Source organism: Cimex lectularius, unplaced genomic scaffold (assembly GCF_000648675.2).
Source record: "Cimex lectularius strain Harlan isolate CLEC.00 unplaced genomic scaffold, Clec_2.1 scaffold105, whole genome shotgun sequence".
Taxonomy (NCBI): Eukaryota; Metazoa; Arthropoda; class Insecta; order Hemiptera; family Cimicidae; genus Cimex; species Cimex lectularius.
Genome location: NW_019394178.1, coordinates 226,561 through 250,832, shown reverse-complemented (window position 1 = coordinate 250,832; position 24,272 = coordinate 226,561). Strand labels below are relative to the sequence as shown.

At 31.3% G+C, this 24,272-nt stretch overlaps 3 protein-coding genes across 11 annotated transcripts; 2 read left to right on the top strand and 1 right to left on the bottom strand.

Annotated features, from left to right (window-relative positions):
* LOC106664936 (guanine deaminase) lies at window positions 1-6,534 on the top strand. 8 transcript variants are annotated; one of them, XM_014391029.2, is made up of 10 exons: window positions 1-291; window positions 3,448-3,528; window positions 4,413-4,508; window positions 4,567-4,824; window positions 4,883-5,101; window positions 5,160-5,267; window positions 5,339-5,446; window positions 5,512-5,677; window positions 5,736-5,882; window positions 5,939-6,534. In XM_014391029.2, the coding sequence occupies exons 1-10, from the start codon at window positions 190-192 to the stop codon at window positions 6,145-6,147; spliced, it is 1,494 nt and encodes a 497-aa protein (XP_014246515.1). In that variant the 5' UTR covers window positions 1-189; the 3' UTR covers window positions 6,148-6,534. The 8 variants fall into 8 exon arrangements, with proteins under 8 accessions (XP_014246515.1, XP_014246516.1, XP_014246519.1 ...); XM_014391030.2 differs by having other exon boundaries at window positions 1-354; XM_014391033.2 differs by lacking the exon at window positions 1-291 and adding an exon at window positions 307-468.
* Window positions 6,535-10,619: 4,085 nt separating this feature from the next.
* On the top strand, window positions 10,620-11,376 carry LOC106664797 (MICOS complex subunit MIC13 homolog QIL1). The gene is made up of 3 exons (XM_014390790.1): window positions 10,620-10,848; window positions 10,906-11,050; window positions 11,115-11,376. Exons 1-3 carry the CDS (start codon window positions 10,832-10,834, stop codon window positions 11,295-11,297), a joined length of 345 nt encoding a protein of 114 aa, XP_014246276.1. The 5' UTR covers window positions 10,620-10,831; the 3' UTR covers window positions 11,298-11,376.
* Window positions 11,377-14,513: 3,137 nt separating this feature from the next.
* Window positions 14,514-19,965, bottom strand: LOC106664912 (proliferation-associated protein 2G4). Of its 2 annotated transcripts, none has more exons than XM_014390994.2 (8): window positions 19,757-19,965; window positions 17,097-17,231; window positions 16,923-17,028; window positions 16,684-16,846; window positions 16,403-16,624; window positions 16,120-16,345; window positions 15,931-16,058; window positions 14,514-15,507 (listed from the first exon to the last, which is right to left on the bottom strand). In XM_014390994.2, the coding sequence occupies exons 1-8, from the start codon at window positions 19,839-19,841 to the stop codon at window positions 15,397-15,399; spliced, it is 1,176 nt and encodes a 391-aa protein (XP_014246480.1). In that variant the 5' UTR covers window positions 19,842-19,965; the 3' UTR covers window positions 14,514-15,396. The 2 variants fall into 2 exon arrangements, with proteins under 2 accessions (XP_014246480.1, XP_014246481.1); XM_014390995.2 differs by having other exon boundaries at window positions 17,103-17,231.
* Window positions 19,966-24,272: the final 4,307 nt, after the last annotated feature.

Below are 24,272 nucleotides of genomic sequence, written 5' to 3'. Positions count from 1 at the left end.
TTATGTTGTGGGATTTCTCCTTTAGGTCTCCGAGGTGGTGAACCTGTACTTTGGTCGTTTCCGATCATCGTGATCTATGTAGCTGGCCTAGTTCTTTTGAAACTGACAAACGAAAAATTAATGAATATCGCTATGATGATCGTTCGTTCGAGTTTATAACTTTGCTCAGCAGTGTTTCATCATTTATACATGTCAATATGGCATCTAACCACCAGAACAACAGAAGTTACCACGTATCAGATGTTATTTCATCAGCCTGCCACGTGGGCATGTCAGATTGAGAATGTTGACGTAAACACACTATAAATGATTATAATTTCCTGTTTTTATCTAACACAGGTTGACCGAAATTCAGTAAGATCTTTGATAGTTGAATTAAAATCATCTACGTATTGTGTACAAATATTCTTTGTTTTTTGATTGAACAGTTGCAGCTACTTTGGTATTATTATAATTATTATAGTCAACGTTAGTATTTCATCATTTACATTATACAGCTGTGTTATTTAAAATAAATCAATTATGTACTAAATTGTGCTCCTCATTGATAAGAGCTATGCTACAAAATCTGTTATGCGCTCATAGAAAGGAAAATCATTAGTATAGAGAAAATACGGGCCATATGCTACCCTGTAGAACTGAAGAAATGGATGCCCTGGAGGCAGTATAATTTAAAAATTTTGTTTTTAAAATTTCACCGTTGATGCAGTTACAGCTTGAACGTTCACAATCCTGCTAGTCTGCCTTTTATCACTCGCTTTGTTCCACCTTAAGCTGTCTGTGAGTTATGTTGTTTGGGAAGACGTATTCCTTACTATATCTTGTCACTTCTGCATGCAAAATTTGGTAGTGCGTTAAGATATTATTAGATATATATTATATATTTATATAATTTAGAATTTATTTCAGTGAACTTTTCAAATCTTCAACCAATGCAAGTGTTGGTTGAAGAGCAATTCAAATATGTATCTCTGTAGTTCTATCTATGGAGCTGATAATGGCTTTTGGTCTGCTAGTCGGTGAACTCATGCTGAACCATCACTTACTGGGTCTGTCTCTACTTGCGGGTTTTCTTCCAAATCTTGATTATTTTATCACTCTGTCACATGAATCCCAAACTTTGTATACGTATTCACATTTTAGAATTTATATAATTTATATTTTAGTTCATTAAACTTCCCAAATCTTCAACCACTGAGGATATTTGTTGATGAGCAATTCACAGCTATCACCAGAACAGCTGTCAAATGGAATAATTGGCAAATTGAAGTAAATGCTTAAAAAAAAATTATAGTTTGGTTTACAGAATTGATAATGATTGTTTAATACACACTTTTTCTTTTGAGTATGTTTAAAAGACAGTCTTTTTTTCAGAAGGTTTTTCTGAGTTGACAAATTATTTAAGCGATCAAAACGTAGTGCTGTTTGAATGATGAAAATTCTGTTGGCTGACTAATAAATTTTTAAGAGCGCAAATGTCTTTTTAAATGCTAGATAAAAAATAGTACATAGTATGTTTTTTTTTATTATGGTATGGTAATTGTGTATATAATATATTTTTTCATTAGATCTAAATGAAAAATTTAATTTATGATTGTGTAACTAAAGTAATGAAATAAAAAATAAATGCTTCAGTAAGAATTATGGTAAAACAGCAAAATTTTTGGAAATAATTATTACGTAATTTGTCGCTACTAATCATTTTGGTATACCTAGCCTGGGTTGCTCTTCCATGAGTGTTGGGAGTGTTGCTGCCTTACCCTGCTTACATCCATGACTACAGAGCAGAGCTTCTGACTTCTGGGCATTTTTGACAAAATGTCAAGTACTGAAGATGGCAAAATGCTACAATGCGTCTGACATACCAACCCAGCAAGGATAATAATTAAAATGATCAGTAACGACCTTACTACCAAATCATCACCCCACAGACTCACAGAGAAATCTTACAATTTAGTAATTTATCAAAAAAATTATATACATAGTTGCATACATAAGGGATTGTTCTGAATCTCTATTAGTTGATGGTTTAAAGTTTAATGCTGTATATCTTGAGTTGGAGTGCTGCCATGCAACATGTAGAATGAATTATGAAAAGTGCAAGTTGTTTTTCAAAAGGAAAACTAAGAATAAAATTAAACCTGCTTATTTTATTGAGGGTAAGCAGGTGGGGAAGTATCTAAAATACTAGATCTCGTGGTAATTTTTAATGATTAACAAATTCTCTTATCATATTGATTCTATGATCTCCAATATTAATAGAAACTTAGTTCATTAAAAAAATAACTGGCGATTTCACTGACTTATTTGACGTAAGAGTTTTGTTCTAGTTCCTGTGTAGAAGTTATATTGAGTATGTACGAATTTTTTATGGTTTAATTGATGCTGACAGACTTGAGAGAGTTCATAGGTGGTTTAGGTATATGTTTTAGAATTTATATTGTCCTTTCTTGATACATTCAGGTTATATACTATTGTTAATTTGAAACTTGATAATTCATATGTTTAGTGGTCATAATTGACCACATTAATTATTTCAATTAATTATTATTTTTATCTAAGGTCTTGATTGAGATGAAAAAGTGTCACGAGTGGGATTCGAACCCATGACCTTCAGCTAAATACGCTGGTGCTTGCTCTAACCACTTGATCTAGCGTGACTTCGATACACTCGGAAATCAACTCCTTATCTCAACTTTTTTGATAATGTGAACTCAGAAGGTCACTTTGGTAAATCAAATAAAAATTATGTATTGGGATACACTCGATAATACAAAATATTTTTCGTAACAAAGAGAGAAAGAGCAACATTTCTATAAATTGAAATGGAGCCACTTCCACCTCTTTATAATTGGAAATTTTTCTTTGTACTGTTCCTCTAAATTTCCTTGTATTGTTTCCTTCCTTACGGCCTAAAGTTGTTTGGAATTTTCTAGTTTGTTATGTTCAGCGGTTAATGTTTTGTCAATGAGTTCTCAGCGCTAGTCACTTTGGAAAATCGTTTAGACAGGCTACATTGAAACAAAAACTGCTTCACGAATTTTTTAATAATGCATATAACAATGTTCAATTTTACAGTTGATCTATTTCCACTTTTTCATTATTTTTACAGTGTTTTATATATGTACAATTCAATTAATAATTGCATATCAACACTTAATAATTTGATTTTCTTTCTTCTTGATAATTTGAATTATTTTTATGGTCCCTTGGGTTTTGAATTACCAAGAGTCGACTATGTTTATAAATGTGTAGTTTTAGTGACCGTTAATTAATGATTATTTACACACCTGACTGCATCTTATGATCTCCAAATAATCATTATATTTATAAAATAGGACATTTCTTATGTAATGACATCAACATATAATACTAGAATTTTATTTATTTTTTGCAGTTTAGATTAATTATTTGAAGGCTTATTGTATTGTTATATATATATTTTAGAGGACTTCAAAGAAAATGGGAGATTTTTTTCATTCATCCATCTCTAAAAATACATGCATCGATTTTCATAATCATGTTGCTGTAAGTAAGATAGTACTAATGTAATAACAATAATTTATTTATGTATTGTCTGTTACATATATTTCAAACTGTTTTTAAATACATTCTTGGCTACTGTAATAATTTAAAAATAGTTGATAAATGACTTTTTGACAAATTTATTCATTATTTGGATGCAACAAACATTTATAAAAGTAAATGCTAAATTATTTAATTGTAATTGTTGAATCGAACAACAACTTTAAGGCACTTATTAATTTGGCATGAACTTTTGTAAAAAAAAAATTATATAAATAACGTTAGTTTTTACACATTTTGTTATTTATAACATTTAATTGATTAGTGTATGCTTAATCCTGCCGATACAGAATATACATACCATATTCAGAATTGAACTTATAACAGGTAGGTCATTTCAGCCTGCAATGCATGCAGTTTTTAAACCTAGGAATGCTTACTACTTTCATTCATTCTTAAATGTATTCTTTCCTATTTACATTAACTCAAGTTGGCTGGTGGAGTACTTGATATTCCTCCATCAGTCTTCTCACATTACACATTCACTCTCAATAAACACAAAATGAGATAACTGTCAAGTACTGTATAAAATAAAACAGTCTTATTTTTTCAAAAATCGAAACAGGAATCCAAATTTTTGATGCTTTGATCGAATACAATTTTCATATCAGGTGGAATTCCTATTTGCTCCCTATATAGAGAGGATTTGTTTCGATTGCTCCCTTTAATTAACCTTTCTCTACATGCTGGACAAGAACGTACGCAGCCTTTCACCCATATGACATTTAATGCAAATTGAAATGTTTAAAACTAAAATACTTTAGAGTCAAGTGTTAAAGTAATTGTTATTTTTGAAACTGTCTAAATATTGCTTTCTTGATTTTTAGCCACCTATCATCATTCAAGGGCCAATTGTCCATAGCGTTTCGAAAGACAGAATCACAGCTTTAGAAAATAAATTAATTGCAGTAAAAGATGGCAAGGTGGATGTTTTCTAAATGATAAGAAAAAGCAATTTACTCAAATAAAAGTGGTTTTTAGATTGTGGCTTTGGAAGATAGTGAGTGTATGGATGAAATTCGAAGAATGATTGGAGACAATTTTATTTTTTTTAAACTGGAACCTGGTATGTTTTTGTGCCCTGGATTTATAGACGGACACATTCATGCTCCCCAATTTCCAAATGTGGGGCTAGGCATGGATAAAAGTTTATTAGACTGGCTTAGCACATACACAATTCCACTCGAGAAAAAATACAAGGACGTGAACTTTTCTGAAACTGTTTATAACTATGTTGTTGTAAGTCGAATTTTTATTTATTTATTTTGTTTAAGAAATAATTATTTTTAATTTAAAGGATACAACTCTCAAATGTGGTACGACGACTGCTTGCTATTTCTCCACGATTTTTAAAAATAATTCGAAGTTACTTGCTGAAATAGTTAGGAGAAAAGGCCAGCGAGCGCTTATCGGGAAAGTTAATATGAACCAGAATTCAGTTTTAGATTACTTTGAGGAAACGGATGAATCACTGAAAGAAACAGAAGAGTTTGTCAAAGATGTTTTTGAATTAAATGTAAACATAAAAATTTATCTTTAAAAAAAATTGGCTTTTAATATCTTTCAACTTTTAGAGCTCTCTTGTAGAACCTGTAATAACTCCACGATTTGCAATTTCGTGTGACAAGGATCTATTAAAAAAACTCGGTTCACTTGCTGAAAAGTACGACCTATATGTTCAAGTAATTTCCCTATTCACGGTAATTTTATTACAACAGTTTTAAGGTATCATTGATTTAAAAATTGTTTTCAGTCTCATATTTCTGAAAATTTGGAAGAAATCAAACTTACAATGGAACTGTTTCCCGATTGTGCAAACTATGCTGATGTTTATGACAAAGCTGGCTTGTTGACTAACAAGGTGTCATATTGATTGAAAAAAAAAAATAATAATAAATTTTATCACATTTTAAAATTGAATTCTAGACTATTTTAGCCCATGGTGTTCATCTATTGGATGATGAACTGTTGCTGTTATCTAGACGAGGGACAGCTATAGTGCATTGTCCAAATTCCAATACTTATTTAAAAAGTGGACTTTGTGATGTTAAAAGACTATTGGACAACAAAATTAAAGTAGCTCTGGGAACTGGTATTAAATTATATTATTTTTTTATAAATATGAAAATTGTTTAAAATATTTTTTTAAGATGTATCTGGTGGAATTAGCCTGAGTATCATGGACGCAATGCGTACCACCCTTGCAACATCAAATCACCTTAGTATTTTAGGCAAACAAGTGAAGCCCCTCACCTACCACGAAGCCTTTTATTTAGCCACTTTAGGAGGCGCAGAGGGTAATTTCTATACCATTTTACAATAACATTTGTCTATTAAAGTTTTTTGTTTCTAGCTTTAAACAAAGAAAAAACTATTGGAAATTTCCAAGTCGGCAAGGATTTTGACGCACTTGTTGTCGACATGGAGGTCAAAGTTGGCTCTATGAGTTGCTCCCTTGCTACTCACAACCTGCTTGAATTAGTACAAAAATTTATATATTTGGGAGACGATCGAAATATTAAGATGGTTTTTGTTCAAGGAAAACCTGTGGTCAATAAATAAAGTCAAGCCTTCCACAATTGAAAAGGTGCTCACCCGTTATTCCAACCTTGTGGCACCTATCTGGTCACTTTCCGACCAGAAGGTGCCCTTGCGTTTTTCTTGTATGACCTAAGCATAATCTTGTAAATGTGGCCTTTTCCTTTTTTCCAGGGGCCAATATCTTTCTTAACCTGCCACTGTTGGGCAGGGTTATTTTTATTTTTATGAACCCAGTGGTTTTTCCATTCTCCTATTACTTGAAATTATAGTTTTAAAACCACTGGGCATCCAGGGTTTTAAAGATGATATCATGGGGTCTTCTGGTGGCTTCTTATATAACAATTTTAATTGTTAATTAAATAATCTTTTATGTAAGGTATTGGTTGAAATGAAAAAGCTAGTGTCGATTCGAATCCCACCCGTGACACTAGCTTTTTCATTTCAACCAATACTTACATAAAAAGATTATTTAATTAATTAAGAAAGAAGTTATTTGGTCAATGGGACCATGAAATATAATGGATTTAATTATTAATGTAGTACAAATTTTACATTTTAATATTATTTAGAGAGAATTATTTGTTATTTTAAGTGGTTAGTCGTTTGCGTCCAGTTGTTTTTGGATGGATTAAGCACGGGTACTCCGGACCTCCCTTTACATTTTAATATAAATATTTCTAAACAAAAATGTATATTTTTATTTATATTAATTATTGTCTTACTTATATTTTTTATTTTTCTATTTTGTTCATAAAATAAATATTTTATCATATAAGAAAAGAATATATGCATGGACCTGATCCTTGGTGATGGACCTGGAAGGCCAGTTGTAACAATAAATTTCATTCCCTTACATTTCTAAATATTTTTTATTATTATCATAAGAAGAGATAAATTTTTATTTAAAAAATGTATGTACATAACCTTCCAACAATAATAAAATGCAAATATTTTTTAAAAAATCTAATCACTTTTTAAACATCTTTGCAAAGATAGACAACGCAAATCAAACATGGTATCTATTGAATGATTTTGGCCTCATATAAAAAATCAAGATTTACTTCATCACTTTGATTACTCCTATTTCCTCTCTTGTTCAACCAAACTATCCAAAATTCTGGCTGTTCCTTTCTGCCACCAAAATTCCTACTTTCAACTTGTAGACAGTAATACACATCAATGGAAATGGTGGAGTGAGTGTGATATTCAATCTTTTTAAAAAGATAGTTCCTACTCAGTAAGTTGTTTTCAACTACCCGGATTTCAAGCCTACAGCTCATCATCAGATTGAAGGAACTCTACACATCTTAACCAAATTGCAAGAAAGAAATCTTCCTTAACTGGTCACGAATTAAATGGTAATTTAACAGCTATACATCTACTAGTGATCTGTCTTGCTTCACATCATTAACTATTGTCTAACAATTTCTGTCTTGGAAAATATCTTTCATTAAACATATCCCTAAAAACTTCTCCCAGATATCTCTCAAAATGTCAAGCCTATTTCTCAACTCTGTTTTTTGACTAAACCCCTTGAAAGGTTCATGCATGATCAAAATAAACATTTTAAAGAAACTAATCTTGACTTTTGTCAAGGCTTTTGGAGTGGCTTCAACACCCACAGCTCTACTGGATCTGGCCAAGGATTAAGATAAAACATAGATAGATAACTTTACTGTTCTTGGCCTGTTTAATTTCTATAAAGCTTTTGACACTATTAACCATGTTTTACTTATTGAGAAACTTCAAAATTTAAGATCCTATAGTTCTGCTTTAAATATGTTAATCTCCTCTTACTAGTTGACTCCAGGCTGTTGAAGGGACTCTAATTCATCATTCCAACCTATTCTCGGTAGTGTACCTCGAGGATCTATATTAGGACCACTTGGTTTTTACCATATGTCTTACTGAGTTTATAAGGAATAAGGTATTACATTTTTGTAAATATAAGTTTTATGCTGATGACCTTCAGATCTACATTCACTGAAAGCTGCATGACCTTAATTATGCATTTGACCACATCAATGTAGTATCAATATTAAAAAAATTAGTTGGGCTTATACTAATGATCTCATCATTGACCATTCGAAAACCAAAGCCATAATTTTTGGAAAAAAAAATAACAAGAATTAAATCACATTTCAGTTAATACAATCAAAATTTATGGCGATACAATAGATTAAAATTAAGAGGTTAAAAATATAAGTGCTTTCTTTAATGTTAAATTTAATTGGAGAACTCACTTCATAAATGTCTTAAAGAAAGTTAACTCTATTATACATCAACTTAAAATCTTTACCCAACCTACTTCCGGTATAAAAAACTTGATTTGTTTGCTTTTCCTCATTTTGATTATTGCTCCCCTGTGTTTAATGAGGGTTAATGACCTGTTCCCTGTTAACAGGTCACTCCAGCTTTCCATGAACTCCTGTGTTCGATATAGTTATATTTTAAAGAAAAGGGAAACATTACACTGGTTTAAAATTGTACCCTAGTGTCAATACCTACTTGCTTGTTCCATGTTTAATTTTATTAAAACCCAAGCCATTTCCTACTTTTACAGTAAATTTATATTATTTACATCGATAGTGTATTTTTTCCAGTCAACGTATTTTTTTAAATTCATTCAGGTTCTGAAGATGACCTGAATAAATGTCGAAACGTCAAAAAATGGAAAAGGTTTTTTCTAAAATACTTCATTCCTGATCGCTTCTCATGGTTTTTACAAATTACTTTACAGTAAATTTAAAACCATTTCAAATATTTCCTGATACAAAATAAAAACACCATCCACCCATTTTTATATACCTAGAGCCAAGACATTAATATTTCAAAGAACATTTCAAATCAGTGCTCATCTTACTCAGTTCTTTTTTATTTAGCTTTTTCTTTACAGAGGCATTAATTTTTTATTATTTTATTTTTATTATTTTTAATTTGTTTAAGAAATATTTTTTCTTTTATAAATTAAACATTTTGTTCATTAATCTTCTTTTATTGCTTTCAATAAACATAAATAATGATGCTCTTTTAACGCGAGCTGAGGTCATAAAGGATCTTGGTGTACTTTTTGATCAAAAGCTCAAGTTTAAAGAACATATTTCTTCAATAAAAAATAGATCTATGAAGAAGCTAGGTTTTATCATCTGGAACACCTATGAATTTAAAAATCCTCTATGTTTTGTCCATCTTTATAAAACTTTTGTACAACCCATACTAGAATATGCTACACCTGTTTGAAACCCATTCTATCTAAATTATCAAAAAATTCTTCAATCTGTACAAAACAAAACAAAAAAAACTTTCCTACAAACTCAATCTTCCTCCGAATTCTGCCTACCCTGGAATCCGCTCTGAATTTAAACTTTTCGAACTGGCACTAAGAAGGGATTACTTTGATATTGTTTTTGTATTTAAATTATTAAACGATCTCATTGATAGTCCTTCTCTCCTCTCTCAACTACAGATACATGTCCCTTCGCACTCTCTTAAAACCTATAAATTATTTTATATTGAATTCCAAAGCTCTAACTACATGCTCTCTTCTCCTCTACACAGAATGATGATCAAGAGTAACAACATCTGCAGTAGCATTGACTTCTTCAATAGTTCTGTGCAATCTGTGAAAAACCATATCCTACAACCTTAGTTGCATGCTTTTATATTTCATACTGTACAAAATTATTACAATTTATTTCATTTACTGGTTCAACTAATTCTCTCACTGTAGTCTTATTATATATTTACAAAGAGCATTATTTTCATTAAGTATGTACCTAATTAGAGTAGTTTCAATTGTCTTTCAGCTTTATCTTGTTTCCTCTGCCTTATTTGGTTAGTAATTATGTCTTTCATTTTTGTTGTTCAGTTTTTTACTCTTTAATTGTATTTTTATATTTATCATTTATATTGTTACCATGCATATATGTCCTTATTCTTATTATTTGTATTTTTACATATATCATATTTTTTGTTATTGTAAAATGTCTTTTTATAGTGGATTTCGATACGTAAATAAATAAATAAATAAATTTCTATATCAGTTTTAGTATTTTTGAAAAATTGAAAAAAATTAGCAAATTAGCACCGAGGGAAGTTAATTAATAGCTAATTCGAAGTATGGAGAGAAATTAGAACGAATAGGTCTAGTTATGTAGTTTAGTGTAACATTGATATTGTTTAAAAAAACAAAAAAAAAACAGCAATACTTTTTAAACTAATGAGTTGATCATTATTTCATAATACTGAGAACATGCCAGTATATTTGTATGTATATTAAGCTCTTCTTATAGCTTTTTGTGTTTTTAATTAATTTCAGGTTTAATACTATATTACATGACAAAAGCAGCCTGTTGGTGATGACATTAGACAATTGAGAATTCTATGTTCCATATAATACTTTTTTTAAATCTTAACAAGAAGAAAGCGTTGAAAATTATTCATTGGCCATAAACGAACAAAAGAAAGTTTTTTGAAACATTGAACATATGTATGTGTCAATGAAATGTACACATGGTAAAGTGTGACATCTATAGACCCCCTCCTCGGACCTCTACGCTCACTGATCAATGCTCTGTAGACGTAGAGGTTGTTTGCAACCAGGTTATAGAACTAGTATAGCTTAAGAATTTGTTTAGGAGGATAGTACTAGAATAAGGAAGAAAAGGATATATTCGCCTAGCAGATTAATATCGAATAAGTCAGAATGTCACGACTCGTTAAGTAAATGCAATTGAGTATTCTTAAATTCGACGACGACTACAAACGATTACTTTTCAGAGTTGGAACTAAGCTCGGAATAGTTGGGACTACGATTTACTACTCGGTAGAGTACGGCGTCTGGAAGGACAGTTCTAAGACCGAACAGCTTTATAAAGATTTGTACAAGCTTGCTGTCCCTTTGTTGAAAGAAGTACCCATAGAGGTATAAATATACAATCAGGGGAAACTACTTTTACTGTATAATTACAACCCTATATTAATTGTAGACTCCGGAACTGCCCAAGGCTGCAGAAGTCTCCTTGTATGTGAAAACTAGTTGGAACCATGGAATCGTCACGGCTACCAAGTTCATATTGGATCTGCCTGAGCACGCAAGCACTCTCTACAGATATAGCGCGGATTGGGTGTCCAATCAGCTCAACCAAGAGTCTAAAGGCAGTGAATCGTAGTTAATAAATTCTATTTGAACTAAACATCTTTTCTTGTAATTTAGTCTATGTAAATAAATATGTTATTATATGACTTATACTGAGTTGTTTGATTCTGTTAACTATATTCAAAAGTAATTATTTCAATTAATTTTTTTTTTGTAAGGTCTTGGTTGACATGAAAAAGTCAGTGCCACGAGTGGAATTCGAACCCACAACCTCCTGTTCAATAGCTTTAGCCACTTGAGCTATCGTGACTTTTGAATTTTGCCAGATACATCACATCAGACTGCACCTTACAATCTCTAAATAATCATTACATAATGGTCACTAAATTACACGTTAATAATAACAATAATCACTGACTTTTTCATCTCAACCAAGACCTTACATACAAAGAATAATTAATTGAAATAAGTAATTTGGTCCATTAGACCACTAAACAAAAATGGTTCAAAAGTAATGTAAAGATTTATTCATAATTAGCGACAGAAATAATAATGAAACAACAATACTATTTATGTTTTTTGATATTGTGCATTAAATACTTTGTCTTATTCACTATAAAACATACAAGGCCTAAAACATATCGGACGTGTCAATTGGGTTGAAGCAAACTGAAACAAATTTTTTGATTATGATTGAATATGACTGGAATTTTCTTAATGACATCAACTCTGTATATCCAACACCCCATTTTATTTTCATTGTTGGCACAAAATATAAAAGACAGTGGGATGTGCCTGGTTTGACCAGCAAATTTTTTGGTATTATTTTCCACCCTTCAAGCACAAATAGATTTACCTGATCTCTCACTCTCTCTAGTTTTATTCTATCTAATCATTGTATTCCAAATTCACCCAACTACAACGATCCTTAGTGAAAAATGAATTATTTAAAACATTCTCCTCTCCTCTATTTATAATCATAAAACAAAATAATTTTACTATTGACTTATTCAATTGAAATCTGCCAAGAATTACTGTTAAATAATTTATACTTTGTAAATACCTTTTATTATTATCTTGTATGTACAATGTGCCTTCTTAAGTGTAACTTTTCTATTGTTTTCTTTCTTTTTTTAATTCTTTATAATTTTCTTACACTATATTCTCTGACAAGCATTACATGTTACCATCTATCTACATGCTATTTATTATTGTTATGTTTAGATTCCTCTATTTATTTATTGCAAAATAATGTGTATTAAAATTTTTAGATTACAACGAGAAAAATTGAAATTTGTAGATGAAGTAAGGGTTCACATGTAGATGCAAAAGAGGAATGATGATTATGTAGGAAGCTTTTTGTTCCCCAAGAACTGCAGCCTTCTGGCTTAATGTTCCTTAGTTCAGTGCTATCGACTCAATTTTTCTCCTAAGAAGTACTAGGGCGTTGATACAATCCTTTCTCAGGGTTTTCTTTGTATCCTTTTCTCTACTGAGGGGTTGATTCACATTCAAAGATGATATTAGCGACTGTTCCATAACCAACAAATGGGGTCAGCATTGAACATTCTTATGTTATGCAGATATTTTCTCAGATGCCAGTGACCGGTTAATATTCCTATCACTCCTCTGAGTTTGGCCCACTCTAGCTGTAGCAGTCAGTTTACCAGTGTTGTTTTAACATAAGTTTACTGTATCTAGCACTTCTACAATTTATCCAATATCTTTTTCGGGTCCATTCTGATGACGGATGATTCTGTTTATCATTATACTGTTGCCATCCCAAAAATAGGTATAGGGCAGCAGATCCTCCTCTGGCCAGTGTGTCTACCTTTTCATTATATAAAATTCCCTTGTGTCTTGGTACCGACAATAACAGGTTATTGATTCCCTGTTTTGGATGGCATTTATTCCAGCTTGAAAGACTGAGATGTACTTCCTTAATGAGTTTGATTGCTCTTATTTTGAGGTTGTACAGAAAACACCTGATCCTGTTCCTTCATTGGTTTTGGTGCTATGTGAATACCAAATCATTGTATCTCATTACCTCCTGAATTCTTCTCCTTTGTAATCTGTTGAGACGTTAATGGATGTTGTAAAGAGCGTCTACAGGAAAATCAGGAATACAATTGCTCTTAGAAACCATAGAATGACATCCTTCAAAATCTTAAATGTAAATGAGTCAACTGAAGTAAAAGCAACTTTAAATACTATCAGATTATCAACAGTAGGCTAACAAATTTTTTGGCTGGCTGGTGGAGCTGTTCAACATTAGCCAATTTCATACATGTAGTCACAGGTCAAAGCTATGTTGGACAGCTTTTACCCAAGTGTTCTAAAATGTTACCAAAAATTTTTATTCTTTAAAATGGGTTAAAATTATTATAAATGTTGGCAATCTTTGTGCAAATGGGCCATATAGCATTGCCTGGTTAACCGATGCAATATAAACAGTTTGCCGATAGTTGGCTAATTTTTCAGTTGGAATGAATCAGGCCACCCAGCTGCTTAGTTTTTCATACTACCTATTGACCAACCAGAATCGATTGTGTTCATGTGTATGTCATACTGTAAATGTACACTATGACATATAGCACAATAACCCACATCAACAAGCCATTGCATAGAAGTAGGATGGGATGCAGTGGCTGAGGCACAATGGTAGTAGGGAGGGATGGCTTTGGGAGCTATTTTTCTTCTAGCGTCAAAGGTACAAACGAGATACACCTCCTACTCGACGGTACTTCAGAATGAACCATCATCAACTAATGTACATAGCCCAAGATTGCCGAGGGACTGACAGTGACCATCTTTCCAACCATTAAAGTAGACAATTGTGTAGAGGAGGCATTGTTCCTGACAAACCCTGGTGGCCTGTTGCACGTGTAGTTTTGAGTCCAGCTATTCCCCACATTCAAAACCGAATTACAGTATACACTTGTGGAAATATTAATTTGCGGTCTTTAGTACGTGTAAGCTTGCGTTTTCCTTGATTCATTAAAACACTTTTTTCCAAGTTTGCTATTAAATATTTACATTTCACCAAGTTCAACTAACATTTTTTAGACTCAGGATTCATGTTTATTCTCCACAATTTAGAATATTCAATAAGCTTGCAGTTGATGTTTTAATTTTATACTTAAAACTTATAAACTCCATCTGTTTTAAGGTAATTCATACCAAGCAGATAGTAAGAGCTGTGATCGATTTTCACACCAACCACAATCAAACTTGGAAGTTATTTAAACATAACCACAATTTGGTTTAACATATGGGTGTTTTCAATTGATAGGCGTAAATTTTGGATTTTTATTTAAAACTAGAATACTGTAGAAACCAACAATCAGGTCTTACAGTCTCCTGGATGTAACAACGTGTTGTAAACACATGAGAAAATTCAGTCACAATAGTTTTTTTCCATTTCAATTTTCCATGTTGTCAATTTGATTTGTTTTTTTTAATATGATTTATTACAAGAGTGGAAAATATTGACATGTCAAGACAAAATAAGATGTATATATCGTCAATTTACAATGTATTGTTAATTTTTTTTATGTGATTATACCTTAAAGGAATATGAACACATTTGATTTTGGCCATATAATTGAGTTTCTACATTACAAAGAAATGTTAAGTATGGTATTGCTGATACTTTAGATTTTAGGTGAAACAAGGATTCTTTTGTACATCCTATTCACTTTTTTTCTTTCTTTTCTTGTTCTTCTTTTTTTCTTTTTTTTTTTTATTAGTTTTTACTTACACATTTTGATAGCAACTGAGCCTTTACGGCACTAGAAAAACAAAATTCAAAGACAAACTGTTATTATTGCAAAACAGGCACATTTATCTTAAATGTACATAAACATCAAAAAATCTATAAACAAAATAGAAAAAAAAAATTAAAAACAGTACCAACAAGATGTTAGCGAATCTGCATACAATTGAAACAGGTTTTGAAAATGTCCTCTTTCATTTTCTACAAATTTGATGTAATTGTTTTTTAAATTCTATATTGACTTGAAAGAAAAGAAAAAAATTGAGGCACTGCCAAAATTGGCAACACTTTGTGTTGACATCTCCAATTTGTTTTATATACAAAATATAATTGCATTCTTTTTGTAATCGCCTAAAATGTTCTCTTTTGTTTTTCCCTCAACTTATCAATGCCTGGTTTACACTTCATTTCGCAGCCTGACTTCTGTAGTAGTTGCTGTTTCTTCCTTAATGGCCTTCTTCTTTTTCTTCTTACCTGATTTAGGATTAGCTGAACTAGTCAATAATGCCTGGAAAAAAAAAAATTAACACATTCACATTTACACTGTACAATGATGTCGATCATCCTGGATTTATTGTTTCAGTGGTTGCTTTGCTTTATCATGTTAAAATATATTAAATGATTTTGTAAAATGTAAACGCAATCCTTTGTTTTATGAACTTATTAAAATTGGAAGGAACACAATTAACCTAAATTACTCACAGACAACCACTGAAAGATGGTGAAATACTGAAAAGCAAATCAACAAAAATAACCAGGATGATGGAGCTGATAAAGCCTCCATTTTATCAGCTTATAGGCCTCAAAATACTTTACGTTTTCACATAAATAAAAAATAAAATAAAACTATCATGCTTGAATTTAACCTAAATAGGAATTCATGCATGAACGAATTACCAATAATCTTTCAAAAATATACTTTCAAACCCACCTTTAGTTCACTATCTTCTATCCTGTACTCTGAGTCACATACATCACTTTCAAATGGCAGCCCGGTAATCCGGTGTGGTCCATTTGGCATTAATAATACTGTAAACTTAAATTGAACGACCACCTCATCTGAAAATCAAATCAAATAAATTATTTGGAATACGGACTAAATAAAGACAATGATACATACTTGGTTTCTCATACAGTACTGGGAAAGGATCTATAAGTTTGTGTGTCACGCATTCGTTAACTCCTAGTCTTGCTTTTTTCTCTTCTGTAAAACTACGAAGAGTAAAAGGCATAGAACCGTACTTCTCCCTCACTTCTGAGTAAAACGTTCTTGCGGCTTTTAGTTTCAACTGGTAAACCTCGTCAGTTTTTTTATACACTGAAACCCTCGTATTCATTTCCCTTCCCTGTAAAAGTAATTCTTAACAATATCTATTATTTATTCGTTTATTATTTCAACTTACAACTCCTTCGCCTGTGCTAACTAAAACGTCCATCGCATAGACTTCATGAGTTTCCAACTCGAATTTTTCATGCTCTCTCTTTTGTGCATCTGTCGGGTTCTGAATGATTGTCTTCTCACCGTCTATTTTCCCCTGTTTTAACTGGTGAGACAACATACCTTCGACTGGCTTACAGTGGTATGCTTCGCACACCTTTTGTACTGAATCAGTTATGGTGTATGTCTACAATAAGAAACAAGATACAATACTTGAACGGACAATCAATATGAAATACGACTTACTTGATTTCCTGGTTTGAGCAACCTAAGTGCAACTTCGGCTGCATAATGAGCTGCAAGCATTGCATCAGCCTTTCGGCCTGTCACTTTGTTTTCCGAGGTAGCCCCCAGAACGACAGTATGTGCAACAACAGCAATAAAGCCATCCACATGTGCGCCAAGGTCACTAAAATATTTCACATAAATTTACATATTAAAAAATAAAAATGACATCTAACATTGGCCAAATTCAATACACTTACACTTTGACGACATCACCATCCTTTAAAATTAAGTCCGGTTCACTCGATAGGGGTGAGAAATGGCAAATGCAATTGTTTACAGAAACACAAGTGGGAAATGCTATTCCTAAAAATTTGTATTAAAATAATATGTAAACTTGGCAAATAATGGTACATGTTAATTTATCAATTTACCTTTACCTTTCCTGAGTTCTTTTTCTTTTTTAAAAATCTTATTTGTTTCTTCTGTAAGTAAGCTATCACCAAATTCACAAATTTGTAAAACTGAAGCTCCAGAAACACATTTCTCTATCACCTTTTTCAATACACCTGTAACATAAAGGCACTTGATTTCAGCTTTTTTGGCATCAGTTTGAATTTTATATTTTAACATTTTTTAATGTATCTATACATTGGGAAAGATTACACCAAACAAAAAAAATTTTTTTTTAATTCGCTTAACATTGTACTACTACCAGAAGTAAAATTTATATCCTGAACATAAAACAACAAAGAAAAAAGAGCTCTGTTTATTCAAGATAGAATAAAGGCAAATTTGTCTTTTAATAACGTTTCATGTTTTGAATGTACAAATATTGAGATAGGCCGCACCAATCAGGCAAAAATTCCAAACAATCAGATCAGATAGGAACATGCTGCCGATCTTTTAAATATTGAACTAATGATCATTACAAAACTGCCACGTGGCTTAAGCCTGAAATTTGATAAAATCTTTTATTAAATTGCTTACATGAGTATGTGAATATGCTTTTAACAAAGAACAAAATTGCTAATTAGCAATAATATTAGTTAGGGCGGACTAAAATGTTCTGAGAAGGCTAAAGGCGCATCAAAATGGATCTAACTAAAAAATGTACACACAAACATTGGAAAAGTTTGAATAGAAAAATCATTCAAAATAATATCACAAGTTTTACATGTATTATTTTTTTTCTTCATTTATTGTTAAAATTTTATACTTTTAAACTAAAAACTACTAATTTTTTACTGACTAATTTTGTATACTTTCATTTTAAAATTTTCACTCAAAGGCAAAATTTTCTTGCCGAAGCATGCAGACTTATGACAAAACTAGTTTAGATGGCAATATTTGCTAGTGTTTATTTTATTTTTTAATAACTTACATATTAGATAGCTTATTTTACCTATTTTCAAATGAAAAATGACCAATTGACGATTATATGATCATGCAGGTCATTAGCCAGCAATCTTTTGATAAAACCAACTGCAACTTCCATTTGAAGATTGAATGTAGGTCATCAGTAAGCAATATTTGCTAGTTTTTTTATTTTTTATTAATTAATTTTGTATTGAATAAATTATTTTACTTTATCTTCAACATTAAAATGAAAAAGTTTCTTTTGAAGATTATATGATCATGCAGGTCATAAGCCAGCAACTTTATGGTAAAACCAACTGCAACTTCCATGATTGTTGCAGGTCATCAGACAGCAATATTTGCTAGTATTTTTTATTTTTAGTTTTTGTTTATAAACTTTTGTATTGAATAAATTATTTTACTTTATTTTAAATAATCAAATGAAAAACTTTCTTTTGAAGACTACATGATCACGCAGATCAAAAGCCATCAATCTTCTGATAAAATCAACTGAAACTCCCATTGGAAGATCCCAGGAAGATTGGCTGGTCATCAGACATCAATATTTGCTAATATTTTTATACACTTTTATTTTAATTAATTTTTGTATTGAATAAATTATTTTACTTTATCATACATATTCAATTGAAAAATTTTCTTTTGAAGACTATATGTTCATGGAGGAATAAGTCAGCAATCTTATGATAAAACCACCTGCAACTTCCAAGATTGAATGCAGGTCGTCAGGTAGCAATATTTGCTTCTTTTTTCTTTTTTTGTTAACTTACTTTTGTACAAATAAATTATTTTACTTTATCATAAATATTCAAATGAAAAACATTCTTTTGAAGATTTGATGATCATAATCCAGCTATCTTATGATATAACCAACTGAAACTCCCATTTGAAGATTGAATGCAGGTCATCAGATAGCAATATTTGCTAGTATTTTTTATTTTTTGTTGGTTAATTTTTGTATTGAATAAAATATTTTACTTTATCTTAAATATTCAAATGAAAAAATTTCTTTTGAAGGTTATACGATCATGCAGGTCATAAGCCAGCAAGCTTATGATAAAACCAACTGAAACTACCATTTGAAGATTAAATACAGGTCTCATCAGTAAGCAATACTTGCTATTATTTATTTTTATTATTGACTTCCGTATTGGATAGCTTATGTTAACCAAACTGAAATGACAAAATTACCACTTGATTATATGATAATACAGGCCGTAAGCCTTATGGTTAAACACACTTTAATTTTAATCTGATATAATAATGTAGGTCATAAGTAGGCAATATTATGGTAAAACTAACTACATTTTGCTGGTAATTTCTTTTTGGTGGTAGTTTTTTTTATTATTATTACGTAGAATTATTTTCTTTATAGGATGGATTTCAACACCGAAAGTGGAGTATGTTGTGAAAAAACAATTCTGTTAACGTCCGGGAAAAACTGAGAATTATTCGGGAAATAATAAACTGCAAATTATCTCAACAACGTTTTCTGCTAGGTTATGTCGAAAGGAATGGACCGAGTTTGATGAGGCCGAAATCGTAGAGAGAGAAGACAAAGTCTGAAATATTACGGCCACATGGCCTTACGGTTCAATCACAGCGGAACTGGAACGGCGGGCCCATATGGGCCGTTGGCGTGTTTGGGACGAGCGGTGGCCGCGCCGACGCCGGCGGCCGCCTCGTTCAATTTATTACAACTTCCTTCTTAACTTACGGTTGACGATGTCGCCTGCCATTTTATACTTGGTGACGACCAAATCTTCAGCGATCGTCTTTTCCGAATCGTCCTTGTCCGCCATCTTTCGTCCGGGTTGGCTCAAAGATAGAAATCCCGTCCGACAGGCCAAAGCCAACTCACACGATCACAGCTCGATCCGGGGAAAACGGACAAAACAGACAGCGCCTGAGCGGCACAAGCGCCAACACCGCAACAAGCAAGCCGTGCTTACCAACAGGGTTACAACGATACGAAAAAATATCCCTTTTTTACACAAAAAATAAGTATTCCATTTATGTTCAGTGGTCTAATTGACTATTTTAATTATTTCAATTAATTATTCTTTTTATGTAAGGTCTTTGTTGAGATGAAAAACTTAGTGTCACGAGCGGGATTCGAACCCACAAGACCTTACATAAAAAGAATAATTAATTGAAACTAAAGATAGATTTTATCCAGTCAAATTTGACTTTTACATTACTTATTTTTCCCCAGTACAGTAAAGTCAATTTATTTCGTATCTACCACTTCAGCATAACATGCTCTTATAAGTCCCTTTCAGAAGATATGCCAATACACTGATGGACAAATTTAACGCACCACTCAATTTATTTAGTTTAAAATTAAATTCATTATCTTTCTACATTAGTTACAGCTAATTAGGACCTATCGTAGTCAAAATAGGTATAACGTGTAATATTTAGTGACCGTTTTGTAATGATTATTTAGCCATAAATCCCAGGCCCTGAAGATGATCTCAATAAACATTGAAACGTTGGCACTAAAAAGAAAATCTCACGATCTCTAAATAATTATAAACAATATCAAATTCTTGTTTATTTCCTAGAACTTTTGTACTTAATCCCATTTACACAAAGAGTAGCATTATGCTCTTCAATTCTCAACGCCTAAAGATCGCTTTCAGTTAATCTTTTTACTTAGGTGATTTCAATTGATGTTATTCTTAAACTTTTTTCAATGGCTCCAGTCAGGCATTTGAGTGAGTATGACAGTATCAAAGTCATAACATTATTAGATGAAGGGTACAGCCAGGGTGAGGTCGCCAGGAGAATGTAAATCTCTCTTTAATAGGACGGGTTCTTCAGCGTCATAGGGTCGAACTAGAGTCTACAGGACAGATAGACATTCATCCGTCATAAGGCTCTACTCATACTGCAGCATAAATGAAATAAGAAATCTGATAAAACAAGTCCGAAGTGTTTCAATTTCTTCCAGTAGGAGCCTTGTGAGAAGAAGGCTCAATGAAAATAACCTTAGGGTCCGCCAATCGGCTTATGGACCTCTTCTTACCATAACTCAGAATATTTCCAGGCTTCGCACGGGAAGATGTGAATTGGATATTGGAAGATTGGGGACGAGTTCCTCTTTACAGATGAGGCGAGAGTTGGCCTCAAATCTTCAGAAGGGCGTAATTTCATATAGAGTCACGGAAAAATGTGTTGTGGTAGTACACCTTAGGCGAATAAGTCGGTAAAAATTCGAGATGATGTCTTGCATTTTCAACAGCCCTTAAAATATCTTGTCGTTTATTGGAAGGCACATTATCCGTGATAAAGAGAAAGCTACGCGCCATACTGTATGATTCCTCAGGTGGCATTCCATGATGGGCCGTTGGTGTTGAGGGGTGGCATTTCCTTGGAAAAAGTTTCACGAGCGGGATTCGAGCCCATTGAAAATATGGCTAAAAGAGGAAAAGCCGGAGGTCGTGGGTTCGAATCCCGCTCATAATACCAAGTTTTTCATATCAACCAAGACCTTAGATAAAAAGTATAATCAATTGAATTAATAATAATTCAAGTTTTGTAAACCCAAGAAAAACATACAAAATCTATTAAAGTTTAAAATAATAGAGGAACAAGAATTGCCAAGATTTGAAGATTAAACGCTTGACAAGCTTGGAAAAAGAAATTGATCTGTGATTCTTCAAGTTCTTCTTCCCACGCCTTTATACATTAAATGTTACTATCTTTGCAAATCTCGATGCTGTTATTTTAAATGTTCGATAAATACATATAAAAATATAATTAATATATTATGAATGCAAGGTCTTTAAATGAATGAAGAAACTCATGTCAAGAAAAAAGCACTAAAAGTAAAAATGCAATGCTATAAAACGTTAAAATAAAGATTATGAAGAATAATTTTAAAGATCTTTAGAAGATGAAAGAATTACTTTAAAAAAACAAGCCAAAAGCCAATGACAAGCCAAAAAATGTAGGGATAAAACATTAAAAATCATGGACGACCTTAAAATCAAAATAGGAGAACTATAAGAATGAACAAATGGACTTAATAATAATAATAATTCAAGTTTAGTAAATAAAAAAATAATAATAATAATAATAAATCAATTGAACGAACGAATGAGATTTGAAGACAAAAGTCCGGAAAGCTTGACTTTTTTTATCTTATATTCTTTTATTTTCGTTATTTATGGGAAGTTAAACATTTAAATATCCCCCTCTAGATTCAAGGTATTTGAAAGAACAAAATTTAAGGCTTTACAAGCTGGGAAGAAAAATTGAAAATTCGAGTTCTTCCTAACACCCAACCACATTTATATTTGAATCTTTGATCTTTGAAAATCTCGATAATGTTGTTAATTTAAATATTCCATAATTAAAATAAAAAATAACTAGTATTTTAAAGTCAAGAACCGAAAATAAAAGTGAAAAAGCTATGTCAAGAAAAACCGTGAAAGTTGACCAAAAAAATGAGAGAAGAATCGAAGAATGGGCTAATTAATAATAATAAAAAATTATTGTCAGTAAAAAATAAATAAATACCATTAAATAAATGATACACAAAAGAAATTTGAAATGATATGAAGATTACAGGGTTGTTCTTCATAACTTTTTGATCTTCAATCATTTCAACGTCAATCAAATATGTACGCTTTAAAGGACTTGAAGATTAAAAGGGCTTGACAAACTGTAAAGAAAGAACTGAAGAATGAAAGATTGCCTTTAATTCTTCAGTTTTCTTCCCGCTATCTTTATAAAAGTTTAATCGTCGAATCTTTGCAACTCTCGATAATGTTAATTTAAATGTTCAATAATTAAATATAAAACTAATTAAAATATTTTAAGTTAAAAATTAGAAATTAAACAACACTTATGCTATGAAAAATGCGGCAAAAGTGAAGCAAAGGATTAAATTGATGATTAAACAAGATTTGAATAATTTTGAATATTAAATCTTATGAAGATGGGATGTAGAACTTGAAGAATTAAATTAAAATTGAAGTTAAAATTAAAATAAAGAAATAGCGGATTTTAATTAAGTAGGAGAAAATTTTAAGAATATATGGATTCAAAAATGAGAGGTAAAACATTAAAAACAATGAACGATGTGTTCAGAAAACAAAAAAGGAGAACTTGAAGAATGACTGAAATTAATAATAATTTACGTTTAGTAGAGGCAATTTGAAAAAAAATAAAAATAAAAATAAAGATTAAAGTTTAAAATGACAGGACAAGATTTCCAGATATTTGAAGATTTAAGGGTAAAAATGTCGTTCTTGATTTTTTCTTAAATTCTTTTCATCTTTATTTTTGGATATATTACACCTATCAACATTCTTCTATAGATCCAGTATTTGAAGACTTGAAAATTATAGGCTTGGCAAGTTGAAGAACAAAAGGAAGGGCTGGAAATAAATAATCTTTTCCATAATAGGCAATCGCGTTTCGGCTTAATATAGACCATCTTCGGTGACTTTTTCTATTTCATAAGGTGGTTTGATGGTTTTTTACATTGTAGTAAATTCAAAAGTGGATGTCTTGACGATTATGAACTTGGCTAGTAGTCTGTCAAGAATGGGTTATTTGGAATGAAATTTTTCTTTTTGAACAAATACCAAGACGACGACTAAGTCCAAAGAGGTTTATTTCCAATCCATCATCTTATTATGGAATTCCACAAAATCAGGATGGACACCATCAAAAAATTTGAAGAATAAAAATAGTTTATGAATCTTCAAGATCTTTTTCCCTTTACATATTTTATACTTTAACCTTTGAATATTTGCAAATCTTCACAATGCTGTTAATTTAAATGCTCCATAAATTAAAGATGAAATTTATGAAGTGTGTATTTTAAAGTCAAAAACCAGAAATAAAATAGAAGGCTAAGAAAAATAACATTAAAAGTTGAAAAAAATAATCTTTTACTAAAATGAACATTTTAATGATATTTTCATAATTTTGAAGATTAAGTCTTGAACTGAAGGGATTTAGAACTTTAAGAAGTAAAGCTTCAAAATGATAAAGGCATTAATGTAGAAAAAGGAAATAATCCAACAAAACGAATATTAAAATAACGACATTAAGGATCATTATCAAAGAGGAAAATTTACTAATAACTTTTAATAATGGGATGGTTGAACATTAAAAATCATGAAAGGTGAACAAAAACCAAAAAAGGAGAACTTGGAGAATTGAAGAATGGGTTGATCAATAATAATCCAAAGCTTGTAAAACTGAGAAAAAAA